Source organism: Homalodisca vitripennis, unplaced genomic scaffold (assembly GCF_021130785.1).
Source record: "Homalodisca vitripennis isolate AUS2020 unplaced genomic scaffold, UT_GWSS_2.1 ScUCBcl_7914;HRSCAF=15793, whole genome shotgun sequence".
NCBI lineage: Eukaryota > Metazoa > Arthropoda > Insecta > Hemiptera > Cicadellidae > Homalodisca > Homalodisca vitripennis.
Window position 1 is genome coordinate 2,432 of NW_025784034.1, and position 24,499 is coordinate 26,930.

Here is a 24,499-nt window from a genome sequence, read left to right on the forward strand (position 1 = left end):
GTTCGTGACATTACAGCTGCGATTCGATGGCAGTTTGGTAGAGGCGTGGGTTTTTCCTCCGCTTGAATAGTGTTTTGACAGATGGACCCAGGTATGATCAACAGGCCCAAGTTCATTGATTGTCCTGTTTTCCCTCTAAATATTGTACCTGTCAAAAACAATTGAGGTTTTTGTGTAGGCAAAACACAATGAGAAACTGTATAGTCAATCTTACGCAGGAACTAGCGGCGGGTATGGAGGTAGATGGGGCGTGCGGCAGATCTTCACTTCAAACCGATCGGAAGAGAAACTTTACGGTATAACGCTTCAACTATTACCCTCGGGAAGGACACTCAAAGGGATTTATTGTTATCTCTGCAGAAAAACCACTGATGGTGAGCCTGGCTTGAAAGTTCGAAAAAGGTTGGAATGCTTTCAGCCCATTTGTGTTCAAAAAAGAAGTGGGTTCAACACTGTCTTCGAGCCTTGAAACAGAAAAAATTCGTAGGTCGTGTTGTCCGATTGGAAAGACTATCGGTGGCAAAGGTAGGCTAACTCCTGGCTGCAATCCATCCCAGCTATACTAACGGGATCAGCTATAAGGGAGAGATAACAAGGACCAAGGTTGTTAGGAAAAATGCAGAAAGCCCATAATGGGCCACTTACTTCCCCAACCTTTCTTCTACCAAACTACAAACCGCCAAACACAATTTTGTTGTGTTCCCAATAGTAGAAAATAACCTGGTGCAAGTATCAGAAGTTCGGTCCTGGAATGGTTCATCCATAACGATCATGAAGAAGCACACTCTCACTCTGCCAGAAAGTTTGTGAATGATTGCAAAATAAAACACCTCATTTTCAGAAGACCTTAATCGAATCCGTTTGCCTCCTTAGTAAAGTGCAATGGCATGGCGGTACCCAAAACGTTAGTGTAAACGCTCTGAACAGTATGAATATGGAACCAGAATCCCTAAGAAAGTGTTTCTTCGAGTTGATACTCTGAAAATCGGTGTTTATGAAGCAGTGTCCAGCTTACAACAAGGGAAATGTGTACAAGTGTCTTGTGTTTAAAGTGCTAGGCCTAGAACCGGGCCCAAAATTGCGTCACGGCACTAAAAAAAAGTGACGCGGTACGAATTGAAAAAGCCGTCAACGAAATACCAAAGAAATGCCGAAAAGACACTACATTGAAAAGGATGCTATTAGAGGAAGGTGAAGACTCTGACAACCCATCCTATTGCTCCAGGACAGTACTAACATGTAAACTTCCTACAAACTTCAATTACATTTATTTTCATTAGCGATTTTGAAAATTGTGTTTTTCCCCTTTTTGTACATTCTTTTCGGAAAGTATAATAGATAGAGGCCTGAAACTTTTTACACATACATATATACATTGAGTATTTAGATGAGAGATTATTAACAAAGTGCTATTAAAACCCTACTAAATAAACCGAAACTTTTAAAAGTTATGAAAGCTGTTTTAAACAAAATCATAAAACGGTTGCCAAGCAACTAGAACAAAACAAGCTCATAAACGAGTGTACTAAATACCGTAAAATATGTATACAAAGTTTCAGCCTTGTATCTCTGCAGGGTTTTGTGTAAAGTTGTACCGAAGTTAGCATTGAGAAGTATAGGAGGGCGACTTCAATTGTGAATTTTATTCTTAGCGTTGGTGTTTGTAAGAGCTACGTTAAATCAACCAAACCTGCTATTAAACCGGCGTTTTTAATGTTGAAAACAATATAAAAAAAATTTATAAAGTGGTAGCAGGAAAGTACTTTAACGTATAAATTAAAGGATAATAACATTCCAAAACCTTTGCTAATAGCGTAGTGTGCCGGGTATAACAGTGTTATCGTAAGATAACCAGATCTGCTGCTTGGATGGGTAACCGCTGAGCTATCCTGTCCTTGTAAGCAGCCCGCCTGCCTGGCCCTTGGTGGTGATTTGGGACTCACCTTTAAACCATTGATCCTAAGGTTGGTTAGAGAGGGCTACTTATCTCTAATGTCGCCTGGTAAAATAAGACATTTTACTTTACTTTTTATCTAAGGAGCATGAAGATGGTGATCAAACCAAACATATACAGTATGTATGCTGTATCGAACTTCTAACTGAAAGTTAGTTCATTATTATACAATCTTGTCATAAAAATGTACTTGTATGAACAAAAATATCTATACCATAATTGAAGGTGGTTAAATTGTGAAAATTTATTTTAATATTTGTTGAGTAGAATCTCTAATTTTTAAGCAGCTGTGTACATATATTAAGAAAATGTAACTAATTATGTAAAAATAATGCATTTTCCCGTACTTAAAAAAAAATACTTTGCAGTACATAGTGAATTGAATAATCCTTTTTCTAGTATACGTTGTGTAAAATACGAACACAAATTTGTTTGGAGTTATCACAATAAATTTGAATAAATAAGAATTTGTAATCAGCACACTGCATAAATGTATTGTGAGGGTACTCCTACATATTACAGTATGAGTAGTAGATAGTAGTTTTTTTACAGGAAAGTAACATAACAATTATTTTACCTTAGACAATTGTTAATGTGAACTAACTTTAATGGGAAATGGATATGTATCTTATTACATGATCACCTTACCACTATTCTCATAGTCTCTAGAAAGACTACAACGTTACTCTCGGTAAGCATTGTAAATAAATCAAAAGGGTTCTGATTTCCCATACGGACACGCAGATTTACGGGGTTTGTCGGTCAAAGTCGGAATTGTTTGGAACTACACAATACCCCCCCCCCCATCTCATTTGCTACGATTTCGCCGATTATCTCTGGGACAGTGCAACCGGAGAAACTTGTCTAATAGTGATAGCCGACTGCTCCTTCAGAAAACCCCACCACTTGCTTTTAGGTGCTGTGACTGTAGGGGTTATATAAACCTCGCACAATTCTGCTCTCGGTCATTTATTTAGGTGCTGTATTATTAGGTACTATGAAATAATTTAATATTTGAATATACTACTTTACTAAAGGTTGAATTTTAGGTGCTGTGATACGAATACCTGTTTAGGCGCTATGATAGTTTGATAGATTAATAGTAGTAGATATAACAGTTGTGTAGCGTTGCATATCACCAATACGTTGTCTATAGAATCAGATGTCTTTCAAACTTTAATTTTCCCTCGTTCTGATTCTGGAACTGAAGCAGAATTATCAAATATGTGGTCACTGCTCCTGCCACCTTAGTTAAGATATCGCTTTTAATTTTGAAGAGGTGCAGTGGACAAAATTTAGGTATGTCGATAGATACTTTGTAGAAGGAACCTCTTTAACTGTGTCCTCATAGCAGGATCAATATCCTTATGGATCGTCTTGGAGATCGCCATCGTCGTCTTGTCAGCTGACTTTGTGACGTCAGCTGCAGATCGAATCATCACCACCATGTAACTAACGCTAGCCAAAGCCCAGATGAACGAAAATATCAACTCTATATAGTCTCCAGACTCATAGGACAAAGACAGCATAGTAATAGGTTGACCACGATACTGAAAGAACAAATATGAGGTAGTGGCCATCAGCTGATCGCAATAGAAGCCATTTGCCTGGTGTACAGCATCAACCAGCAACCAGTAGATGTTCAACAGATATATTCCCACCTCACACTTTTGTGAGTTTGAACTTTGTTGTGATATTTCAATATATGGCATGTACTGATTTTCCATTAGTCGTCCGAAACACTGGGGGGCTAGTTCCTGCTCGATCCTGATGCTGATGTATTTAAAATCTTTTGACAAAATATTGAGTAACTTCGGTAAAAGTAACGAATGTAGAAGTCAATCGAAATAATAGTAGTTTAAGTAAGACACGTAACATATGGAAATCATTAGTCGATTTTTCATACTTGTTTACTGTAGTTATTCCCCAAGTAGCTATATCGTACGTAACAAGCACTGCAGTGACAACGTAGGCTACTAAAATCCTAATGTTTATATTGGAGTTCTGGTGGCTGATGCCTTATATACCTCCAAGTGTTCCTCGACACTCTCTACAATTTTGTGGAATTCGACAAAGCACTGATATTTTCTGATATTGCTGACAAAGACAAACGACTGATGTCAATGATATACAGGTTTAAAATCCAGAACCATTACAGTTGTGGTAGTATTAGTGTTCCAATAATAGGGCAAGATTGCCAGACCATTTAAGTATTGGAGATATACCCAATAATACGGGAGTGTCGCTTGAGCTGCTGTTGAGACCAAACTCCATGTGAAACCATGACGGGGGAAAATCTCAATTCTTGACCTTCGTTTGGCACAGAAATTGTTGATCATAAAAAATCCCCCAAAAACCAGGCTGGTTAAAATTGCTTCTTTTGAAAAAACCTGCATTCTGTAGAATTGTGGGGTGTTACTTCACTATTCATCGGTCAAAGTTGGTAACCTGTAGAGTTTATTTTGGAGCGCTCGATATTTCGTTCTTATAGATATTTTCGTAAGTGATTTGGCACTCGTTTCATGCATTTTTAAATATAATTACAATAATTCAATCACTCTAAGTGATTCCGACTTTGGGAAAAATGTATCACATCGCGCTGTATACCACTGTAATTTTACTATAAGTATTGATTTATTACTAACCTATAGTAACATTTTAGTGTGGATTTTTCTTAAAAACCTGTGAATACAGACGACACCTTTGTAAATGAAGTTTTTCAAATGAAGAATTTCAATCAGGAATTGATAAAAAATTTATAATTATTTAAGCTTTTAATATAATGTCCTGCTGTGATACTACCACTCTAAAACGTTAGTTTAAATGCTTAAACCGTAAACCTTTGCGCGTTTTTTGTCCTTTAAATAAAACAAATTAAGAAACCATTTTGAAATGTGATTACATAAAACGTTCTCTTGAAACACTGAGTTGCCTGTAATTTGCAGTAGCATAATAAAAGGTTACTGTAAGTGTAAAGAATAAGTATATAGAATGAAAATGTACAATTTAAAAGTTATAAGGCATATGGATATTTGTATACAAACAAATATATATATATATATACTCATGGGTGGAGCTCCATTCCCAAATCCTGTTTTTCCTTAGCAAATCGGGTAAAAATCTCTTCTAACATGTATAGGTACATTATTCTACTTACACATGCACTTAGCCCGATATATTTTTAACGTAGACGTTCAATTTTGTATTGTATAAAATATCAGCTTACGCTTTACCAAGTTTTAGTGGGTAAAATGCCGAATCAATGACAAATCCCTGTTAAATTGTAACTTACAACTTTTACTAGAATGCCGAATTGTAAACATTTGTAAACCCATAATTGTCAGTGGATATCCCAGGGGCAGTCTCCGCAAATATCACCGTTTGAGCACATGCTTGTTGGTAAACTAACCTGTTGATTGTTCCCATGATTTAATTTATGTCTGATAAATTACTGATTAATTACATTGGATCCAAATTTTTATCCATAAAAAACACTGTTTTTATTTATATATCTACACTTATCTACGCACGTTAATTTTTATATAACTGTGATATATGTTTTAACACCCGTTTCATTACGTTACGTTTAAATTTATAATCCAGCTTCTTGAGTTGTTTCACTTAAGTCCTCTTTTGTCAAACTTATAATTGGAATAAAATCGAGATAAAGCCGGTTCTTTGACTTCTGCTGAAATTTTCATATTTTGTTTTATAATATGATATTCTGTATCTAACTTATAACTTTCACAGTCATTACTGTAAACTAAACAATTTGCGGAGCGTAAACAAATCCTTTTCTCACAGTGAGACATTTTGTCTGTTTGTCTTCGTGATAAAACGATAACGTTAGAACTATTTGAGATACTAGAAATTTTTTCACCAGTATCTCTCGTAGAACAAAGTAAAGGAACAAAACCCTTAAAAATAAAACACGGTGATAGAATTTAATGACTGCGGCTTTTAAAGAAATAATGGCATATAAAACTCAATTGAATCCTTAATAATTATATAGAGTTATTTATAATTTCCAAACTAACATGAAACCCTAATACTAAATCTTAGCCTAGGCTATATTGTATGATCCGACATAGCGAAATCGTTTTCTAAATTGTCCGTATGGGCGGCCAATACTATTTTAAGTTCCATAATATTAAATCCTAAACTTCTGTTTAAGACCTCTTATTTTAATTTATACTAATGGTGGATAAAAATCCTAAAGATTTTAATTTATTAAAAAAATATTTATCGCTTATTCAGAAAAATCAGAAAGCAGTACAGTATATTTTTAATTGCTAATAAATGTTACTTTTACAAGAGGGTCCTTCAACCTCCGACATAAGCCGTTATTTGCCTGTCGAGTGATTAATTTATACGACATTACTTCATTTTTACTGGCCGGGAATTACAAATTAAAATAAATTTATATTTATATATTCAATTTTAACGTTTAGTACTATCTAATAGCTACGTTGTGTATCATTTTGTAAATAACAAGAGATAAGTGACTTTGTAGAATAAAGACCGTTCTACAGCACTAGAAATAATTTAAACAGTTTTATAAGTATTTTTTTTTATTTGACAAATTGCCAACTTAAAATTTCATCCTGTTTTTTATTTAACGATAATTTATGGTTTAGAGTTCTGCATTTGTTAAAAACACGTCCCTGCTTAAAACCCTAACTCCAGGTATGTGGAAAACTACATTTTGTGTCATTCTCCCCAGTGCAATAATACCTTGGATGAGGAGTAAATATAGGCTGATTTAGACATATCTGGCGAACACTGAGCTATCTAATATAAAATGACAGACGTCAAATAATTCGTCTATCATAATAATTGCAATTAATTATTGTATCTTAAAACATATAGCTGATTTATGTATCGTTTATGTCAACTCTTGATGAATTTCCATTTTTTGATGATTTTGTGGCCATAAATTTTCAAGTTCAAAACTCACTATTATCGTAATAAGGTAGTACAGTTCCATTCACAGTAACGTTAATTATAGATGTAAAATCGAATCAAATATCGAGAGCGGTAATGAGATATCATAATTGGTATAGTTTTGTCGTGGTTTAGTTTAAGTCCATGTTTACTAGTCCAGTCCAGTACACATTTTTATGTCAGAGTTGATCATGGTAATGCCATAATCGATTTGGTGTACGTTAAACATGGAGATATATCTGGAGGTCCATCAGCATACATGTGGGACTTGCTGTGTACCGAGTACCGTGTTCAAGTCATTTACATACAACACGAACAAGAGAAGACCGAGTATGAATCCCTAAGGAACACCACACTCAACACTCAGCCAGTTGGATGTTACGTCACCTACTTGTACACACTGCCTTCTGCCAGACAGATAAGACCTCAGCCATTGCAGGACATTTCCAGAAATAACCACAATTTTTCTCATTTAGCCAATAGTCTGTAGTTTTACACACATTCAAACCCCTGTTGAGAGAAATCAAAGAGTGACAGTATTGTGCTTAGTGTTTGGTCTATTGCGAAAACGTATATCGTCAGTGACTTTCAGTAAAGCAGGTTCAGTTCTATGTCCTGTTCAAAATCCGGATTGTAAATGATTTAGAACATTATTTCGTTTTTAAAATAATCAGTAATCTGGCAATGCACAATTTCTTCAAGGCCTTTGGATAGAGCAGGCAGAATACTAATTGGTCTGAAATCTTGGCAAGATGTTGGAACTGAGGTCTTGTTCAGTGGGCAGACAATAGCAGACTCCCAGAGTGAAGGGAATAATACCCTGTCAAAGTGACATGCAAAAGGAATGTTTTTTATTTATTGAATGTTTATGCCGTCAGAACCCTTCAGCATTACTGCCAATACGGCAAATGGTTTTCAAAACGTCTGATTGTATTACAGGTTTGAAAGTACATTTTTCATATTCGTGCCGATTGATAGGCATATTCAGAAGTTATTTCGCATAATCCGTAACCAATTGTATTGACAGTCTGACAACATGAAACAAAATAGTCATTAAGATCACTTAAGGGTAATTGGATCGGAGGAGAAGCGCGGTTTTTGCCCAAAGAAACCAAGTTTCATAACATTGCGCCACAAATCGCTAGATGACTGTTTCTTTTCAAACAGTTTACGCGTGTATCTCAATCTGGAATTTCGAAGAAGTTGTTTAACTCTATTTCTAATTTCTTGATATTGAACCATTAAAACGGGGTCACTAGCTCGACGAGCTCACCTATACAGGGAATTACGTTGAGCCATCAAGCTATGAATTTCACACGTGATCCAAGGCACTGGGCGCCGCTTTGTTGTGCGTTTGGTAACAAACTGTTGCATGTTTATCGTATAGCCCCAGAATGGTGGTTTTAAAAGCTTCAACTATGTCATCGGTAGATTACAATGTCTGTAAATTCTGCCATAGGGTCGAATAAACATCATACAAAAAAAGAGGCTTCGTCCATATTTGTAAATTCTCTGTGTTTAATACATTCTACTTTTGGCTTTGGAACTTTGACATTGATAAACACAGTACACAATAATAATAATAATAATAATAAACTTTATTGTGAACAGACAATGCACACATTGTATCACAATCGTCCTACCTAACCTAATCATTCACACTGACAATACACCATTCAGACATACATTGTGTCACTCACGCCTCTTTCACACGATTTACAGGCCCGGCAAATTTATTTGTTTTTATGGTCTTTGAGAATTTTAGGTTTTAATCATCCCAGCGACCCATCATAAACTCACCAACTGAGTAAAATGCCCTCGAAATTAAAAGAGTTTTCAACTGAGTTTTGAAATGTTTTCCATTTTGTTGTTTGATGTGTTCAGGGAGACTAATGATCAATCTGACACCAATCTGGGATGGTAAATTTCTGAACGCATTTGTCCTGTGCTGTTGGACGCGCAAGTTGTCCCTGCCTCTCGTCCCGTGTTGGTGAACATCCCGTCCCCTAACCAAAGCACACCTTGACACGGAGTAGAGGATCACCTCGAGAATGTAGAGACAGGGCAAAGTCAGAAATCCTAGCTCCCTAAACGCGCTTCTACACGACTCTCTATTGTTTAAATTCAAAATTACTCTTACGGCTTTTTTTTGGAGCCTGAAGACTCGCTCCAGCTTGTGCTGTGCACAACTGCCCCAAAGTCTGATTCCATATCCCAAGTGGGGATAAATTAAACCATAATAGGCCGTTTTTAATACCGTAATAGGGCAGTGCTTTGCCAAATTGCGAAGGGCAAAGATGCCTGATGCAACCTTGGCACAGACATGATCCACGTGAACGTCCCAGGTTAGTCCTCGATCTAGGAACATTCCTAGGAATTTTGTGGATTCCGTTTCATCGAGCGGGAGATCATCCACAAATACTGAAGGTCTTGTTTCAGATTCTCGTTTGCTTAGCGAAAATATCATGAAATTTTATTTTGATTCATTTGTTTTCAGGTTTATTTCAGAAAAAAATTGAATACAGGAATTCAACTCAGAAAAAGTAATTATTTCCAAGTTTTGAAGTGTTTTGGCTTTAACACAGAGAGTCGTGTCGTCAGCATACTGAACCACCTTTCAATTCTGGATCGATGGGTTCAGATCGTTTACGTAAAGCAGAAAAAGAACTGGCCCAAGGATAGATCCCTGCGAGACTCCATGGGTGATCTTTGCTTTTGAGGATAAGGCACCCGAGATCTGCACACACTGCTCTCGGTCACTAAGATATGATCCAAGCCATTTTAGAGGCAGACCTCGTACACCACTCCTTTCCGACTTGTGCAAAAGTATTTCCTGATGCACACAGTCAAATGCTTTTGGAGAGGTCGAGAAACACGCTGAGCACGTGTTCACGCCTCTCCAGTCCATCGACAACATGTTCTATGAGGTTAGTTACAGCGTCTACTGTACTCCTTTTTTCTCTGAATCCGAATTGGGTCGGGCTGAGAATATCAAAACTTTCGAGGAAACTGCTGAGCTGTTCCAGGAAAAGTTTCTCAAACATTTTGCTCAGCACCGGCAGAATAGAAATTGGACGGTAGTTGTTGGTTTGTAAGGGATCATCTTTTTTGAAAATCGGAATGACTTTTGCAGTTTTTAATTTTGATGGAAAGATTCCGGTTTGAAATGAACGGTTGATTAATTTTGTTAGTGGTGTTAGTAAATGCCTGAAGCATTGCTTTAACATCCACATTGAAACTCCGTTGATGTCTCAGGATCTTTTGGAATTCAGTCTCTGAATGACACGAACCACCTCCACCTCCGTCACAGGGGTCAAAGCGAAGGATGACATTGGTCCCTGCAGGTTGTGAGCACGAGGACGATGAACTGGTAAAACTTGATCAACAACGGCCACGTTTGAGAAAAAAGTGTTAAATTTGTTTGCTATTTCGAAAGGATTTTTAAGAATTGTTTGATCAATTTTTATTGAGATGTTTTTAGAGCTATTTGGTTTATTAGATTTAGAGTAACCATTTATGATTTCCCAAGCTGTTTTTGATATGTTATCAGAGTTTTGCAAACATTTATTAATTTCATAGGATTTGGCAGCTCGGATGACTCGTCTGTAAATTTTCTTGTAATTTTGATAAAAAGTTTTAAAATTATCATTTTCAGATGTTATAAAAATTGAGTGAAAAAATTTAAGTTTATCCCTTGAGACAAGAATGCCTTTTGTGATCCAGGTTTTTTTGTAATTTTTCCCTATTGTTTTGATTTTTTTCAATGGAAAAAACATATCCAAATGAAAATTTAAACATTTATCGAATGCCGTAAACATTGCATCCGGACAGTCAAAATTATTTAAAAAATTCCAGGATTCTTTCTGGAGACTTTTATTTAAAAGTTTGACATTTTGGGGTCGGACGTCTCTCTTAATGCTGAAGGTGTTTTTTCGTTTACGAGGGAACATCCAGAGACCACAACCTCCTGCGCGAAGTGATCAGAGATCGCAACGTTCAAAACAGAGACCGAGATGTTTGGGAGATTTGTGACCATGTTGTCGATGGCTGTGCTCGAGTGAGCAGTCACCCTCGTTGGCGAGTGTATGGACCAATTTAGATTGAATGAATTCAGAACATCGCGTAATCGCTGGGTTTGGGGATTTGTGTTATCTATTACATTAATATTAAAATCACCGATCACAATGAATTTCTTTGAGATTACGGAATTTAAAAGAGAATCGAATTTTTCAAAAAAGGAGTTTATACAGCCTCTTGGTGATCTGTATAACCCTACTATTATGATTTCCCCTTCTGTTTTTGTATTAATTTTTTTAAACCTTCGGCTTCAAAGTCGAGGTCATTACTTTCAGGTGTTTTGAAACAACAGAATTTTATTGGGGATTTTACAAAAATAGCAACACCTCCCCATTTGAAACGTTTTCTTTGATAAGAACATGCCAATGTGAAATTTTCAATTGTGAAGAACTGGATTGTATTCTCTGAGAACCTGTGTTCAGAGATGACAAGAATGTCCGGCTTCAACTCATTACACATAAGTGTTAACTCGTCCCGTTTATTTGTGGCAGACTGAGTATTCAGATGAACAATTTTGAATTTTGATGAAAAATTTTGAATTTGATCTTTTGGAAATTTTTTAGAATTTTGCAAGTAAAATGGTTTTTTGTTCAATGAAGCCGGGCCTGATAACCCTAATCTATTTTTGGACTGTTCATTACTAGGCAGTTTTTTGAAACAGTCTTCATCGAAGCGTTCAGGATGTCGGTAGTTAATGGCTGCGATGTCCCGATGACAGCCTCGGCATAGGTGCTGTAGGGCAAGGTGACGGGGTCCGGTGTTGGAGAGGGTGTGGAACGGATCGGCGGAGTTACTGCAGTGACGCGACGACGGGGCGAGGCATCATACCGGCGATCCTCTGAAGTATGAGGTCAGCCAGCAGTTGTTTGCCACTTGCTCGCAGATGGAGGCCGTGTGGGGTGAAGTGGCTGCGATCCATGTTGCTGATATCCAGCATTTCCGCGCCCTCGAAACGGATACACAGCTCGGCAATATAATTATTGACGAGAGCCGTGGTCTGGTGAACTGGGCTGTCAGAGTGCAGGTCGTGCCTCGTAGGTAGCGACAACACCAGGAGCGCGGAGGACGAACAACAGTCTTTCGCAATTTTCTCCAGTTTGCTGAAGATGATGTCCTGCTTCCCAGCAGCCACGTCATTTGTCCCGGCCAGCAGTACACAACAGTGGTCTGGAGGATGGACGAGGGCCGGGGTTACACTCAAGAGACCCGCGCCAGGCTTGCAGATCCCGCCGATGTTGGTTCCTCTTGAACTTTTGCACATTAGAGAGGCAAGATGGCGTGAATGACTGTCCCCTATCACAGTCACATTCTTAAATGGCAATTTAACTATAGGTGTTGTTTCAGGATTACCGGTTTTTATTTGATTTCCTGTCCCGGTCTCAGGTTTTGTGGAATTGTAAGTTTTTTTACCGTGTTCTTTTCTTTTTCTTACTTGTTTTCTTGGTGATTACTGTAAAGGCGACTCCCTCTTCAGCCGGTGCAGCTGTGGACTCCGACTCCTTCTGCAGATAAATCTTATCGTTTGATATTTTAAAGTTTGAGGAGTTAATTTTTGCTTTCAGTTCTCTATTTTCTGCTTCAAACAGTCTTAATGTACTTATCATCTTCTTGGTCTCTTCTTCATATATTTTACATTTTCTACATGGCAACTCAACCCTTAATGATAAGATTTGTTTTCTCAATTCTTCATTTTTATCCCTTTCCAGTTTTAACAAATTTTCTAGGGATTGAGAGGATTGCTCAGCTGGAATGGTTTGATGCACAGCAGAGACTGCCGCCGCCTCTGTACCTGGTGAACCGGCAACATGTGTCGACGACTCGTGGACGCGCGCGGAGTCCTCGTCAGCTTCATTGTCCTCGACCCGTGTCCCGAGCTGTTCATCGACTACTTCTGTAGTTATAGAAGGACATATATTTCCAACAAAACCATGTGGCAACTCAAATACTTCATTAGTGTACTGTACAAGTCGTGTGTCTGAGGCTATTGCGTGATCAGTTACGTCTCGTAATTGTTTTTTCAGGTCAGTGATTGTATTCTTAAGAGAAGAATGTTCTAACTCTAATTGGTCTATATTTATTGAGACATTATTTTTAGTTGGTATATTTGGAGTAGAATGGGTCAAAATGTCAGGTGTTTTCTATTATAGAGTTTTGTGCGGTATCTTGAATGTCTGGTGGTGAGGTGGCAGTTCGACTGGGAGGCGTGGTGGAAGTGAGGTTCGTCTTGGTCTCGACTACTGCAGCAGCAGATGGTGTTGTGCAGCCAGCCTTGGGCGAGGCAAGGCTCCGCATAGTGACCGGGTGATGGCCCGAGTGCTGAGGTTTACAGCTGATCACTGCAGTCATGTCAGGGTTGGCTGTAACAGTGGCACCGCAGGTTTTTCCAAGGCATCTCCAGACCTTTTCTCCATTTTTTCTGCAGTAACTTTCTCTAAATTTATGTCCATTAAAAACAATATGTGGTTTGCCGTTCGTAGTTGCCTGTATTTCAATTGTCATTTTCGAAAATAAAAATGATTGCACAAGTATGAATATAAGTTACCAATATATAAATATAGTCCAGATAAATAAATAATTTCTTAGAGACACGACGAAAATGACAAATACAACAAGAATAAAAATAAAAATCTAAAAACAATGATTTAAAAACAACTACTTAAAAACAACGATTTTAAAACAACAATCTAAAAACAACGATCTAAAAACAACGATTTAAAAAACAACGATCTAAAAACAACGATTTAAAAACAAAGTCCAGTTTGTGGTCAGGTACGTAAAAGTAAAATCAATAGCGCCTGCGAGTGACGGACGCAGTCAGTATAATCAGGGATGTAGCGGGTTGACGGACAGGTATCTGTGGCGCCAGACAAGAACAACCAGTTGCCCGACCTGTGTTGCCCCCTGTCGGTGACTGTGAAAACCAAGCGGGGACTCCTGGTAATTCTTGTTGCAGATTGTTGGCAGCAATAGTTCAAAGTGCGCATGCGCGAGAACGTTATAAATGCAATAACCGGCCAGGTAGCTTTGATAAAGATGGAATTCTCAGAAGGTTAAATTGGTTATCAGTAAAGACAGTTCAGAGTTCACAGTTTACATTCAAGCTTACCCGAGATTTTACATCAAATAGTAATAACTGGATATCGCGCACATATGCCACACTTAAAATAGAGTGAGAAACACTAGCATTTAACTATTATAATTGATAAAATATTGGAAAGATAACATTTATTTGTTTGCAATTAGACTCCAGGCTTACCAACCTCGTGACCAACCTTAACCAACAATATCGTGAAGTGAAACTGCTGGAATTGAAAGCTGCCCTAGTTGCGTCACGTTAGAGGGGTCAGTAACAACTAGAAGGTCCAGAAGATTGTCTGACTCGGCAGTGTGATTCGTCGGGCCTAGTGGCAGTATATTCATGTTGGTAGAATCGATCATTGTTATCAGTTGCCCAGTTTTATAATCTGTCTTTCTTAGTAAGTTTGTGTGAAAGTCGCCCATGATCATGACTCGATTGTAGCCGGGCAAGTGGTGTAAGAGAGAATTTTGAAAGTCTATCAGATGACATATTCTGGGAGGCCGATAGCACACACCGTTCAATAGGACATCCGATACAGATAAACCAATTTCAATAAACATGAACTTAGGCCTGGCCGAGTATTCAGAGGGAGATGCGTGCAAAAGCCTACACCTCAGACCCTCTCTGACATAAACTGCAACACCGCCACCAATCTTTAGAATTCTGTCATTTCTTAGCGGTACATAGCCAGAGAGGACCACCTCACCTGACAAAACACTCGGCTTAAGCCATGATTCTGATATTCCAATAATGTCAAATGTTTGAGGCCGAAAGGTTTCTGTGATTTCGTCTATATGTCCAGGCAGTGATTGAGCGTTAATATGAGTAACTTTAAAGAGTTTGTGATAAGGAGACAATGTTGAGGACAGGAGTTGAGCTGTGGAGATCATGTTTAAAGGAAGGGAAGAGCCCAGGACCGCGGTCGTCACCGCGCGAACCCGATAAAATGGATCCGCTGGTAGCAGCGGCGGGACACGGCCGACCAGGCAACTGTACACAAGATGAACCGGCAGGAGCTCCTGTACACCCACACACTCACACTTCCATTCATACAAAATATAATGAAAAAGGTTCTTGAAATCGATATATACATAAGAAAAAACAGACCACTTTATGATAACTAACAATCATAACAATGATGATATGTAGCACTTTTAAGCTCCAAGCTCATTAGTATAGTAAAAAGAAAATTATATTTAAAATTTCCAGGGGTCCAGAATATTATGTAAATTAGATCAATTAGGCCAGTAAGTAATTGCAATTTAAATCAATGTAATATACAGTAAGTAAGTGGTAAAAATAATTTTAGAAATATAATTAAGTATAAATAAACAGTAAAACTAGTAGTAGTTATAACTTGTTATATAATAAACTGTTATACTTCAATATTCTATAATAATTAGCAGTTTCTCATAAAGTGCTAACTATTCTTTACGAGGTTTCATAAGACAAGTGCAACTGACGATCATCAGCATATAAATGAGCTGTGGAACTTTACACACAACTGAGGAAATCAGAAGTATACACGATGAAGAACAAAGACCCAAGACAACTAACCTGAGGCACACCCACTATTTTATCAGAGGAGTATATGTTTCACGGCCTGGCCTTGCGATCTGTGGCCTATCCTTTAGATACGATCTCACCCATTCGATTGCATTTTTACTAAATTCATGGAAGTGACATCAACATTGAATAATGCTTGAAATTGAAATGCTTCCAGAAAGTTTAAAATTATTAACTGAACGTACCTTTACTACTGAAATAAAAAGTCCTTTAGTTAGATAAGACTAAAAGTAATAGGATACAATGACATATTACTTTTGCATATAATAGGGCATTGAATAGTAATTTTTTTGGAAAATTATCTCTTCCTTCAAATTTTTTTTATTTGGCGAATGACAGTTTGTTCTGAAAATCTTTGAGGTGCATGTAAGATTTGTTCTTAATTGATGGACACTTTTCCAGAATACTAGCCTTGGAATAGGCGATCAATAAATATTTTTCGCAAAGAGCAAGGGCCTTTAGATACTTGCACCAAGAATTTTACTCCTCACACATAAAATTCTCATGTTGAGGTATGCTATCAGTAGAGAATTTGGGTGATTTTTTGATACGAACGACGTAGATATGTTTTTGTAATACATAAAAGGCATTTATACATGTAATGTATATGACCACATTCACAACAGCATCGACAAAATTAGTAGCAAATAAAATATAAAATGATGAGTGTTTGTATGTTTCAACTACAAGTTTACCATCAAATATCACAATATAAAGGATCATATTACTGTTGGTTATTTCATTATATTTTACAATTAAAAATTATATGTAATTTCATCAAAATAATTTTTACAAACTACATTCTAATAAGTTAAACGTCCAACGGTACAACGCCATTTAACATATTTACAAAATTACAGACTTCTAAGATGACTATATTAAATTAAAGCTAGAAAAATAGAATATCACATTGTACACAAAACAACAACACAACAATCAGCATAACAGACTATCATAAGGCAAAGCAGTAACAACAATAGTTTGACACCAAACATTATTTAACATTCATAGCAAGAATGCAACAAATCAATAACAAGTATCAATAATAAATAGGTTAAGAATAACAAAGATAACAATCAAACATAAGGTAACCATTGCAATAAACTATAAGACAAAACGAGCCACTTGAAAATCAGCCTGATAATAGAATATAAAATAATAACAGAATTATAATATATAGAGGATAAAAAGAAATATATAACAGAACTATAATATGTAGGGAAATAATATACAATTATACATTATGAGGTAAATCAAACTATAAATTGAAGAAAAACGACAACAATAATAACAAGCACATGCACTGATGAACTCATGTCAACACCCTGGAGCACCTCCAATTAAAGGACAACCAAGAGCCATGGAAGAAATCCAACCCATCGCAAACCAATCCCCCAGTACGCTGCATCCTCGCCAAACCACAGTTGCTAGCATAACTAGTTGGCCGGTATGCTCTTCCAAACACTGCCTTTGATCTAGTTATCTAGGAATGTAGAAGTTTACTTGACGAAGGAGGTCAGGAAAAATCCAACTTGCCCTTAACCAACTTGTAAAGAAGCTGAAGATCTTGCAATTGACGTCTAGTGTGAAAAGGATGCAGGTTGAATCTCAGCTCCAATTCTTCAATTGGAGTCGTCAGGTAGCCATAGCCCATTCGAACGCCCAACATCCTCAAAAAACGAAGCTGAACTCGGTACAAGTAGTCAATATGGGTAATAAGATGAGGGACCAGATCACTGAACCATACTCAAGGACCGGGCGAACGAGAGTCTTATAGAGGATCAGGAGCGACTGGGGTGACCTGAAGCTCCTAGTCGATCTCATGATGAATCCCAAGAGGGAGTAAGCTCTTGATACAACACCATCAATATGCTCCAAAGGGTTGAGTGTAGAGGTGAAAACAACTCCAAGGTCCTTAATACTGTTCATTCTTCTCAGCAACAATCCATTGATGCGGTAGTCAAAGATATATGGAAATTGACTACGAGAAAAAGACACCACTTCGCACTTGGAGACATTCAGCTCCATAGCATTAGCAGCACACCACGTTTCGATCCTGGTGAGGGACCGCTGGAGAAATTGCTGATCGAACGTAGAGTGGACCCTGGTGTAGATCTTTAGATCGTCAGCAAACAGCAGACAATTGACCGGAAGTTCACAAGTAATATCATATATGAAGATATTGAACAGTAATGGACCCAGGTGTGAACCCTTGGGAACACCTGAGGAAGCACAGAAGGGTGCTTACAGAGCACCCTCACATTTAACCATGAGTTTGCGGTCCCCAAGGTAACTAGCCAACCACCTCAACAACGGCCCACCAACCCCATAACCAGCAAGCTTCGCAATCAACAGTCCATGGTGTACCCTGTCAAATGCCTTAGAGCAATCCAAGTAGATACAATCCACCTGACATGAGTCAACAAAGGCAGCCATAACATACTCCTGAAAGACCAGCAAATTAGTGATTGTAGATCGATTGCGAAGAAAACCATGCTGACTATCTCATATAAACTTTCTTAGATAGAAGTAAAGATGGTCTAGGACCAGTGCCTGAAAGACTTTCGCCAGATCAGACTGAATAACAATAGGTCTTAAGTTAGCTATGTTGCAACGGTCTCCTGACTTGAAGATTGGGACCACGAATCCCCGCCTCAGCACTGAGGGAAAATTTCCAGAGGCCAGTAGCAGATTAAAAAATACCGCCAAATGTGAGGCAAGAACAGGAGCACCAAATCTCAGTACACAAGGGGGAATGCCATCAGGGCCAGCACTCTTAAACGGATCAAGAACCTCGAGCTTAGCTTGGACATCGAAAGCAGATAGCACTATTGAAGAGAGTGAATCATTCCATCCAAAGTCGAAGTGAGGCACAGCGATGTCAGTGTTGCAAAACACAGAAGAAAAATGCCGAGCAAAAAGATTGCACTTCTCAGTTGGATCATCAGCTGCACTGCCATTCAGATGCATTGCAGGTAGCGCACTGGAACTCTTGAGGTCCTGCACATGCGACCAGAAGGGTTTAATATTGTGGGGTCTACCTTCCTCAACCTTGCCAATGTAAACTCGGTAGCAGTCAGAAGTTTTTATTTTGCATTCCCTTCGCAATTTTCGGAAGCACTCAAGATAAAAGGGATTGCCGGTCATTTTGAACTTCCTGTGGGCTGTTTTTTTTAATTATAACCAAATTCTTGAGCTCATTTGTGAACCATTTAGGAAACTTTGAGCTTTCAATCCTCTTTATAGGGGTGTTGCGAGATACAGCAGAGGACAACTGGTCACAAAAGGCATTAAACATCTGTTCCGCATCACATAAGGCACAGTCGATGGGCAAGTCAACACCATGCAATAAAAATAAATATCTCAACTAAGTTGCAGTTTCGAAAGTCAGGAGCGTAATTTGACGTTTTTGAGATGGGCAGATTGTTTGACACTAATTACAACATCAAGGGCTGGATGATGTCTATCCTCCGGCAATAGTAAGTCAGAGGCAGGATACTACAGTTGCAGGGTTGGATGAAAAAACAAGGTCAAGGACGACCCCTCCAAAGTTCAGCACACTGTTTGTACTGTTTGAGATCGTAGGAGCTTGCAAGGTCCATAACAAAACGCGAAGAGTCACCAACACCCCTCATTCTATAAGTCTTGTGTTACAGAATGTACTATAGCAGTGACACAGTTTCTAGGTTTGGTAGTGTTAATAAAGGCCAAGTCCTCCTTAACATAACCTTACAAAAAAGTCTTAAAGCGTGATAACTCTTATAGCAGGAAGCGAATAACCAGGTCTTATACAACTTCTCCATCGTTGAGGAAGAGACCAGTATAAGAAGCGTAATGCCATTAGTCTATCCTCAAGTCTTGTTAAATCTTCGGTACATCATAATAATGCTTTCTAACATGTACAGGTACATTATTCCACTTACAGATGCGATTATCCCAATCTTTTTACTATGTAGAAATATAAATTATCTTTAATGCCATAAAATAACGGCTTATGGTTTTCCAAATATTGAGGATAAAATACCGAATTTTTGAAGAAATGCCTGATGTATTTAAACTTGTGGCTGTTTACTGAAATTCAGAAAATGTATGTATAATTGTAAAAATATGACCCATAACTGACGGTGCACATCCCAGCGGTGTTTACGAAATTATTGCCACCAGGTTGTGGTGCCCATACTGTAGAACATCCTCTTACCCTCCTTTGTGGAATTTTCATAACTAAATTGTCTCATAATTACATATTAATTACATTTAACCCATCAAATGTAATTAATTAAATTAAGAAATTTAATATTAATGTATTTAATCGAAATAACACTGTTTACATTGATCATTTATACCTTTTAAAAGTATGTTTATATTGTTACTGTAATGTTTCAGAAATCTATCTCCCTTTTCTAAGTATAGTATTGCAGGACATATTAGCTCCAAAATAAACATCGCCAAGCTTTTGCCAGCGTAGAATTAATCTAAACAAAGCCACCGGCTTCTTTAGTTGTTTCACTTAAGTCCTCTATTGTCAAACTTATAATTGAAATATGATCAAGTTAAAGCTGGTTCTTAGAATCCTGATGTAATTTCCATTTTTGATTTAGAATGTGAGACTCTCTACATACATGAAACTACAACTAAAAATAAGTATGACAACTAAAAAATAGGCTGAACTTTATAAACCTTTATCAATAGGCTTTATAATATCAATAAAGCTTATAAATAAAGCTTTATAAGCTTTATCAATAGGCTGCCTATTGATAACCAGTTTGCATGTTTGTCTTGTGATCAGACAATAGCAAGGAACGGCTTGAGATACAAGGTTGAAATATTGCACCCATGCCTCTGTTAAAAAAAAACAGACAAAATACTAAGTTGAAAGATAAATGTATCTAAAAGTAATAATCTTTTTAGAACACAGATGGAAAAAGTAAATCTAATGACTAAAAGTTTTAAAACTAAAAGCATAAAAAGTAAGGAATTAATACATTTAAACAATATAACAAAGCTAATTGGATTAGAATCCGGCTCTACTGAACTGTCAGCCATCATTTTTTTACCTATAAGAATAATTTTTAAACCTTAAACCTCTTAAAAAACTATTATTGAGTTGTAAAATAATTGGAAATAACAATTATTACACATCGTAACGTTTTTTTGTCGACAAATTTATTGCTCAATCTAACATAAATCATAAACTGATTTGATTTCACTACCTGAATTTTTAAAATAGATACACATAATAAGGAACTGTGAGTACTAGCCCATAGAATGATCCTTGGCTTGTGCTATCAACTGACTTTGCTCTGGAGTTGTGTCTATAATAAAAGTACGCGATTGTTTCTTTCCGCGCTCTAAAGGTCCATTTTTAAACCACGCTCACTCATCATGTCGGTTCCCAGAATGACATCATCGTCAATAGTGGATACCTAAACTTATGGTCTAAAGCCGCTGCTACCGATCTGGAAGGTGATCACTTCTCGGGGCGTCCACTGACCACTCCGTCTAAGTACAGGCTATTCGTCTGCCCAGCGAGAGATTTAATAACAATGCTAGAGAGAGAGTTGTCCTGAGAACGAGTAGGCAGTTGCTCCTTCCCATCATGATCTCTTTAATTTTCAGGGGTCTTCAAGAAACGGCTTAGGTCGTCATTTACTTTAGGGTTATCCCAGTTCTCAATTTCCTCAATAGCGAAATTCATTCCATATTATATTTAGCTCTTATATTACCTTTAGAACAAACTCAGTATTGCCATTAGTTGCTGACTTAACTTCAACTGAGTGAAATAAATCGTGGCTTCTTGTAGGTTGCGTAACAGCTTGCAATTCCACTGCCTGGATAAATGTCTCATTGAGATTGTTTGGCGTCCGAACTTCAGCGCCTGTTGTGTCTAAGGCTTGAGGTAAAGTTTTCAATAACCACACTTTCGTAGTCATTGACTATAATGGACCCATAAGCCCTCCTTCCCAAGCAGGCTGTATCCGCCTGCTACTACAATTCCTACACTTCCTGTAGGAATTTGTAATGTTTCTGAAGACGATTCTTTAACTACTTGTGGTAGAGCTGTTCCAATTGGTGACGGTTGAATCGAATCTTTAAACGGTTAACCATCTCGCTATAATTTTGCCTCTCTGTATAACTGAAATAGTTGTCCACGTCATGCTCTTTATATTCTCGTCTAAGATGCATTACGTTGAGTTCTACAAGCCTTACAATCATAGTACCCATTGCCTTTATCACACAACTATCCTTATTCCACTTTTGACACCAAGGCTCTAAGTTAACAGAATTCATAAAATGATAAGGAGTTTAAATTGAGTAACTTATTATTTTATGTAGTTCTGCATAGTTTTTCTAATAAACAGCAGTTAAATCTTTCGTTGCTGCCGTACTCGGTCACTAAAATATTTTTTATTTAAATTAATATTATTGAATTTTGTAAAATTTGATTTCGTAGGTTTCTTTACTTCATATATATAATACTCTTTTGGAAGCAGACTTTCGGCATACTAAGCAAGGTAAAGATAGAAATAGATACTATTTTGCGAATAACTTTAATCTCTTTACACTGATTCGAAGAATCAAGTGGTGGAGTTTTACAATAATTTCTGAATACTGTGTACTATACAAGAGTACAGCGTGATCTAAATAAGACTAGTTAGTAGAATTAATATTGGGAAAATCATATCTTAAAGAAATGTCATATTCTCTCACAATCATTATTTTATAACGAAACATGGCATAAATTGTCCCCGATTAACTCTGAAAACTATTATTAGAGGTAGTACATTTCTGTACCTCAAGGATTGCCATCCAACCTCTCCTCCAGGCGTTTAAAAAGTTTTTATTGTACTAATTAGTAACAAATGTTTGGAGAGGTGGCATAAACATGGGACAGGAAACTACCCGTTCTTAGCAGATAATTTACTAAAATGGAAAATATCCCACCAATCCTGTATATCACTATATTTGTTGGATAACCGAGAAAGCGGTTTCATGTGAGGCTGTTCTTTGGATGGATGACCGCTGAGCGATTGTATCTTTGTAAGTGGTTCGTCAGATTGGTGGTAGTTTAGAATTAATCTGTATGCCGTAGGACCCCAGCTTATATGTTATAAGGGGGGATTTTAGCATCAATTTTAAGTATTCTTTTTTCACATTCAAAATGATTGTTTTTATATAAGAAAATCTCCCATCAAATTTCCGATTTAGCTTAAAACACTTAGTATTTAAAGCAGTTTCGATATCAACGCAGTCAATTTTAGAGTCCACAGAGAAACCAATCACCTGTTCATTATAGTACTGATCCGGGGGTGAGGGACTTGTGACAATGGATTTGATGCCTAATTTTCAAACTGCAGAGTAACAATGATTAGCTAGTTGTCTGTTTGACTCAGAGAGTAATGTATTTTCAAACCATGACACCTAAAGATTCCATCCACTACTAACTAATTGATTTGGAGTTGCACTAAACATTAAACGAAATCTTATTATTAATACTATCACAACATCCACTAACGTGTTATAAATAAAAATGTTTTTTTTTAATATGGTGAATTAAATCATTACTATGTTAACTGTAAGATCAGAAATGCATACCAATGTGACATGCCGTACTCAAAGAAATTTAATTAGTTAGACCCATTAGAGTGCAGTGCAATATAGTAATGCATGGCAACACTGTCTGCAATCTACTGATTGCTTTTTTTTAAATTTTGATAAGTTATTTGATGTTGATACATTGAACTAAGGCTTGAATCTTTATTAATTGTAATCACTAATATGAATAAAAAATCAAAACGTCGATTGAATTATGTAAAGGTAGAAATCAAAACACAAGTAAAAACATTGTTTTTTAAGTACCAAACTCAATATTTCATAATTAATGAGGATTAAATATTGTTAAATACCTACTTTTGAATATTATAACTCAATTTGTGTGAACTAAATTACTATAAGCTTTACTTACCATCAGGTTGATTTTTCCTAATCACTCCTAGAATATTTTGGGACCATTAGATAGATATAAAATAAGAAAGGTCGGGAAATTATCATTATTGTAACGAACGAAGTATAACCAACTGATACCATCCTCATGTGTTTTTGTTCGGGAATGTGTTACGGGGAATTAAGTAAAGAATTATGTTAGAAAACATTGTTGTTTTATGTTTGTTTCTGTTAGAAAATATGGACATAAGCCAAAAAATAAATTTACTTGTAATAGGCATGTACACAAATAATATGATGTATATATTCATAAATAATACTACAGGATTGCAGCACTGTTGTATTTCATAAGAACTATCATTGTATATATTGTCTAGTGACTCAATTCAACCTTAAATAAACACACACATTATTCGGCTCTGTGTCAGTGAATCTAATTACTTGAAAAGCTTTCAAATTTTCTATTATTCTGTCTGTAAGTATGGCTGTATGCCTTTCTCTCTATCAGTCTGCAAAATTTCTCGAAAATGAAATGTCACTCCATGTAATTTGACTAAGCATTTGTGAATACTTTTATAATAGTCTAATCGATAACAAATGCGGCAAAAAAACTTAAGAATAAATAATATTGTAAGCAAACTGAACACAACAAAATGAGATATTAACAAGTGGCATGTTTTTGTACTCAGACTATAGTTTTTAACTTTTACATGCAGCCTCAGCTCATACATCAACAACCAAACGAGTTCATACACATATAATATACTTAGAACATGTCTATATACTCAAGAGATTATATGTTGTTTTCAACTCACACTAAGAAAATCTTTGGAAGAAAATTTATAATATAATAAATTGAACGAAGTGATGGCTGTAAATTCCTCTATACTTTTCCTAATAAAATTTACACAATCATATATAAATTTATAACTAAATCC

The 24,499-nt window shown here is 36.8% G+C and overlaps 1 protein-coding gene across 1 annotated transcript; it reads right to left on the minus strand.

Moving 5' to 3' along the window:
• Positions 1–18,125: 18,125 nt before the first annotated feature.
• On the minus strand, positions 18,126–18,767 carry LOC124374326. The gene has a single exon (XM_046832561.1). The coding sequence runs from the start codon at positions 18,765–18,767 to the stop codon at positions 18,126–18,128; it is 642 nt and encodes a 213-aa protein (XP_046688517.1).
• Between the last annotated feature and the right edge of the window lie 5,732 nt (positions 18,768–24,499).

Bases quoted from the DNA above. Each gene is read 5' to 3' on its own strand.
- LOC124374326 (XM_046832561.1), bottom strand. From the start codon at position 18,767: ATGACCGGCAATCCCTTTTATCTTGAGTGCTTCCGAAAATTGCGAAGG.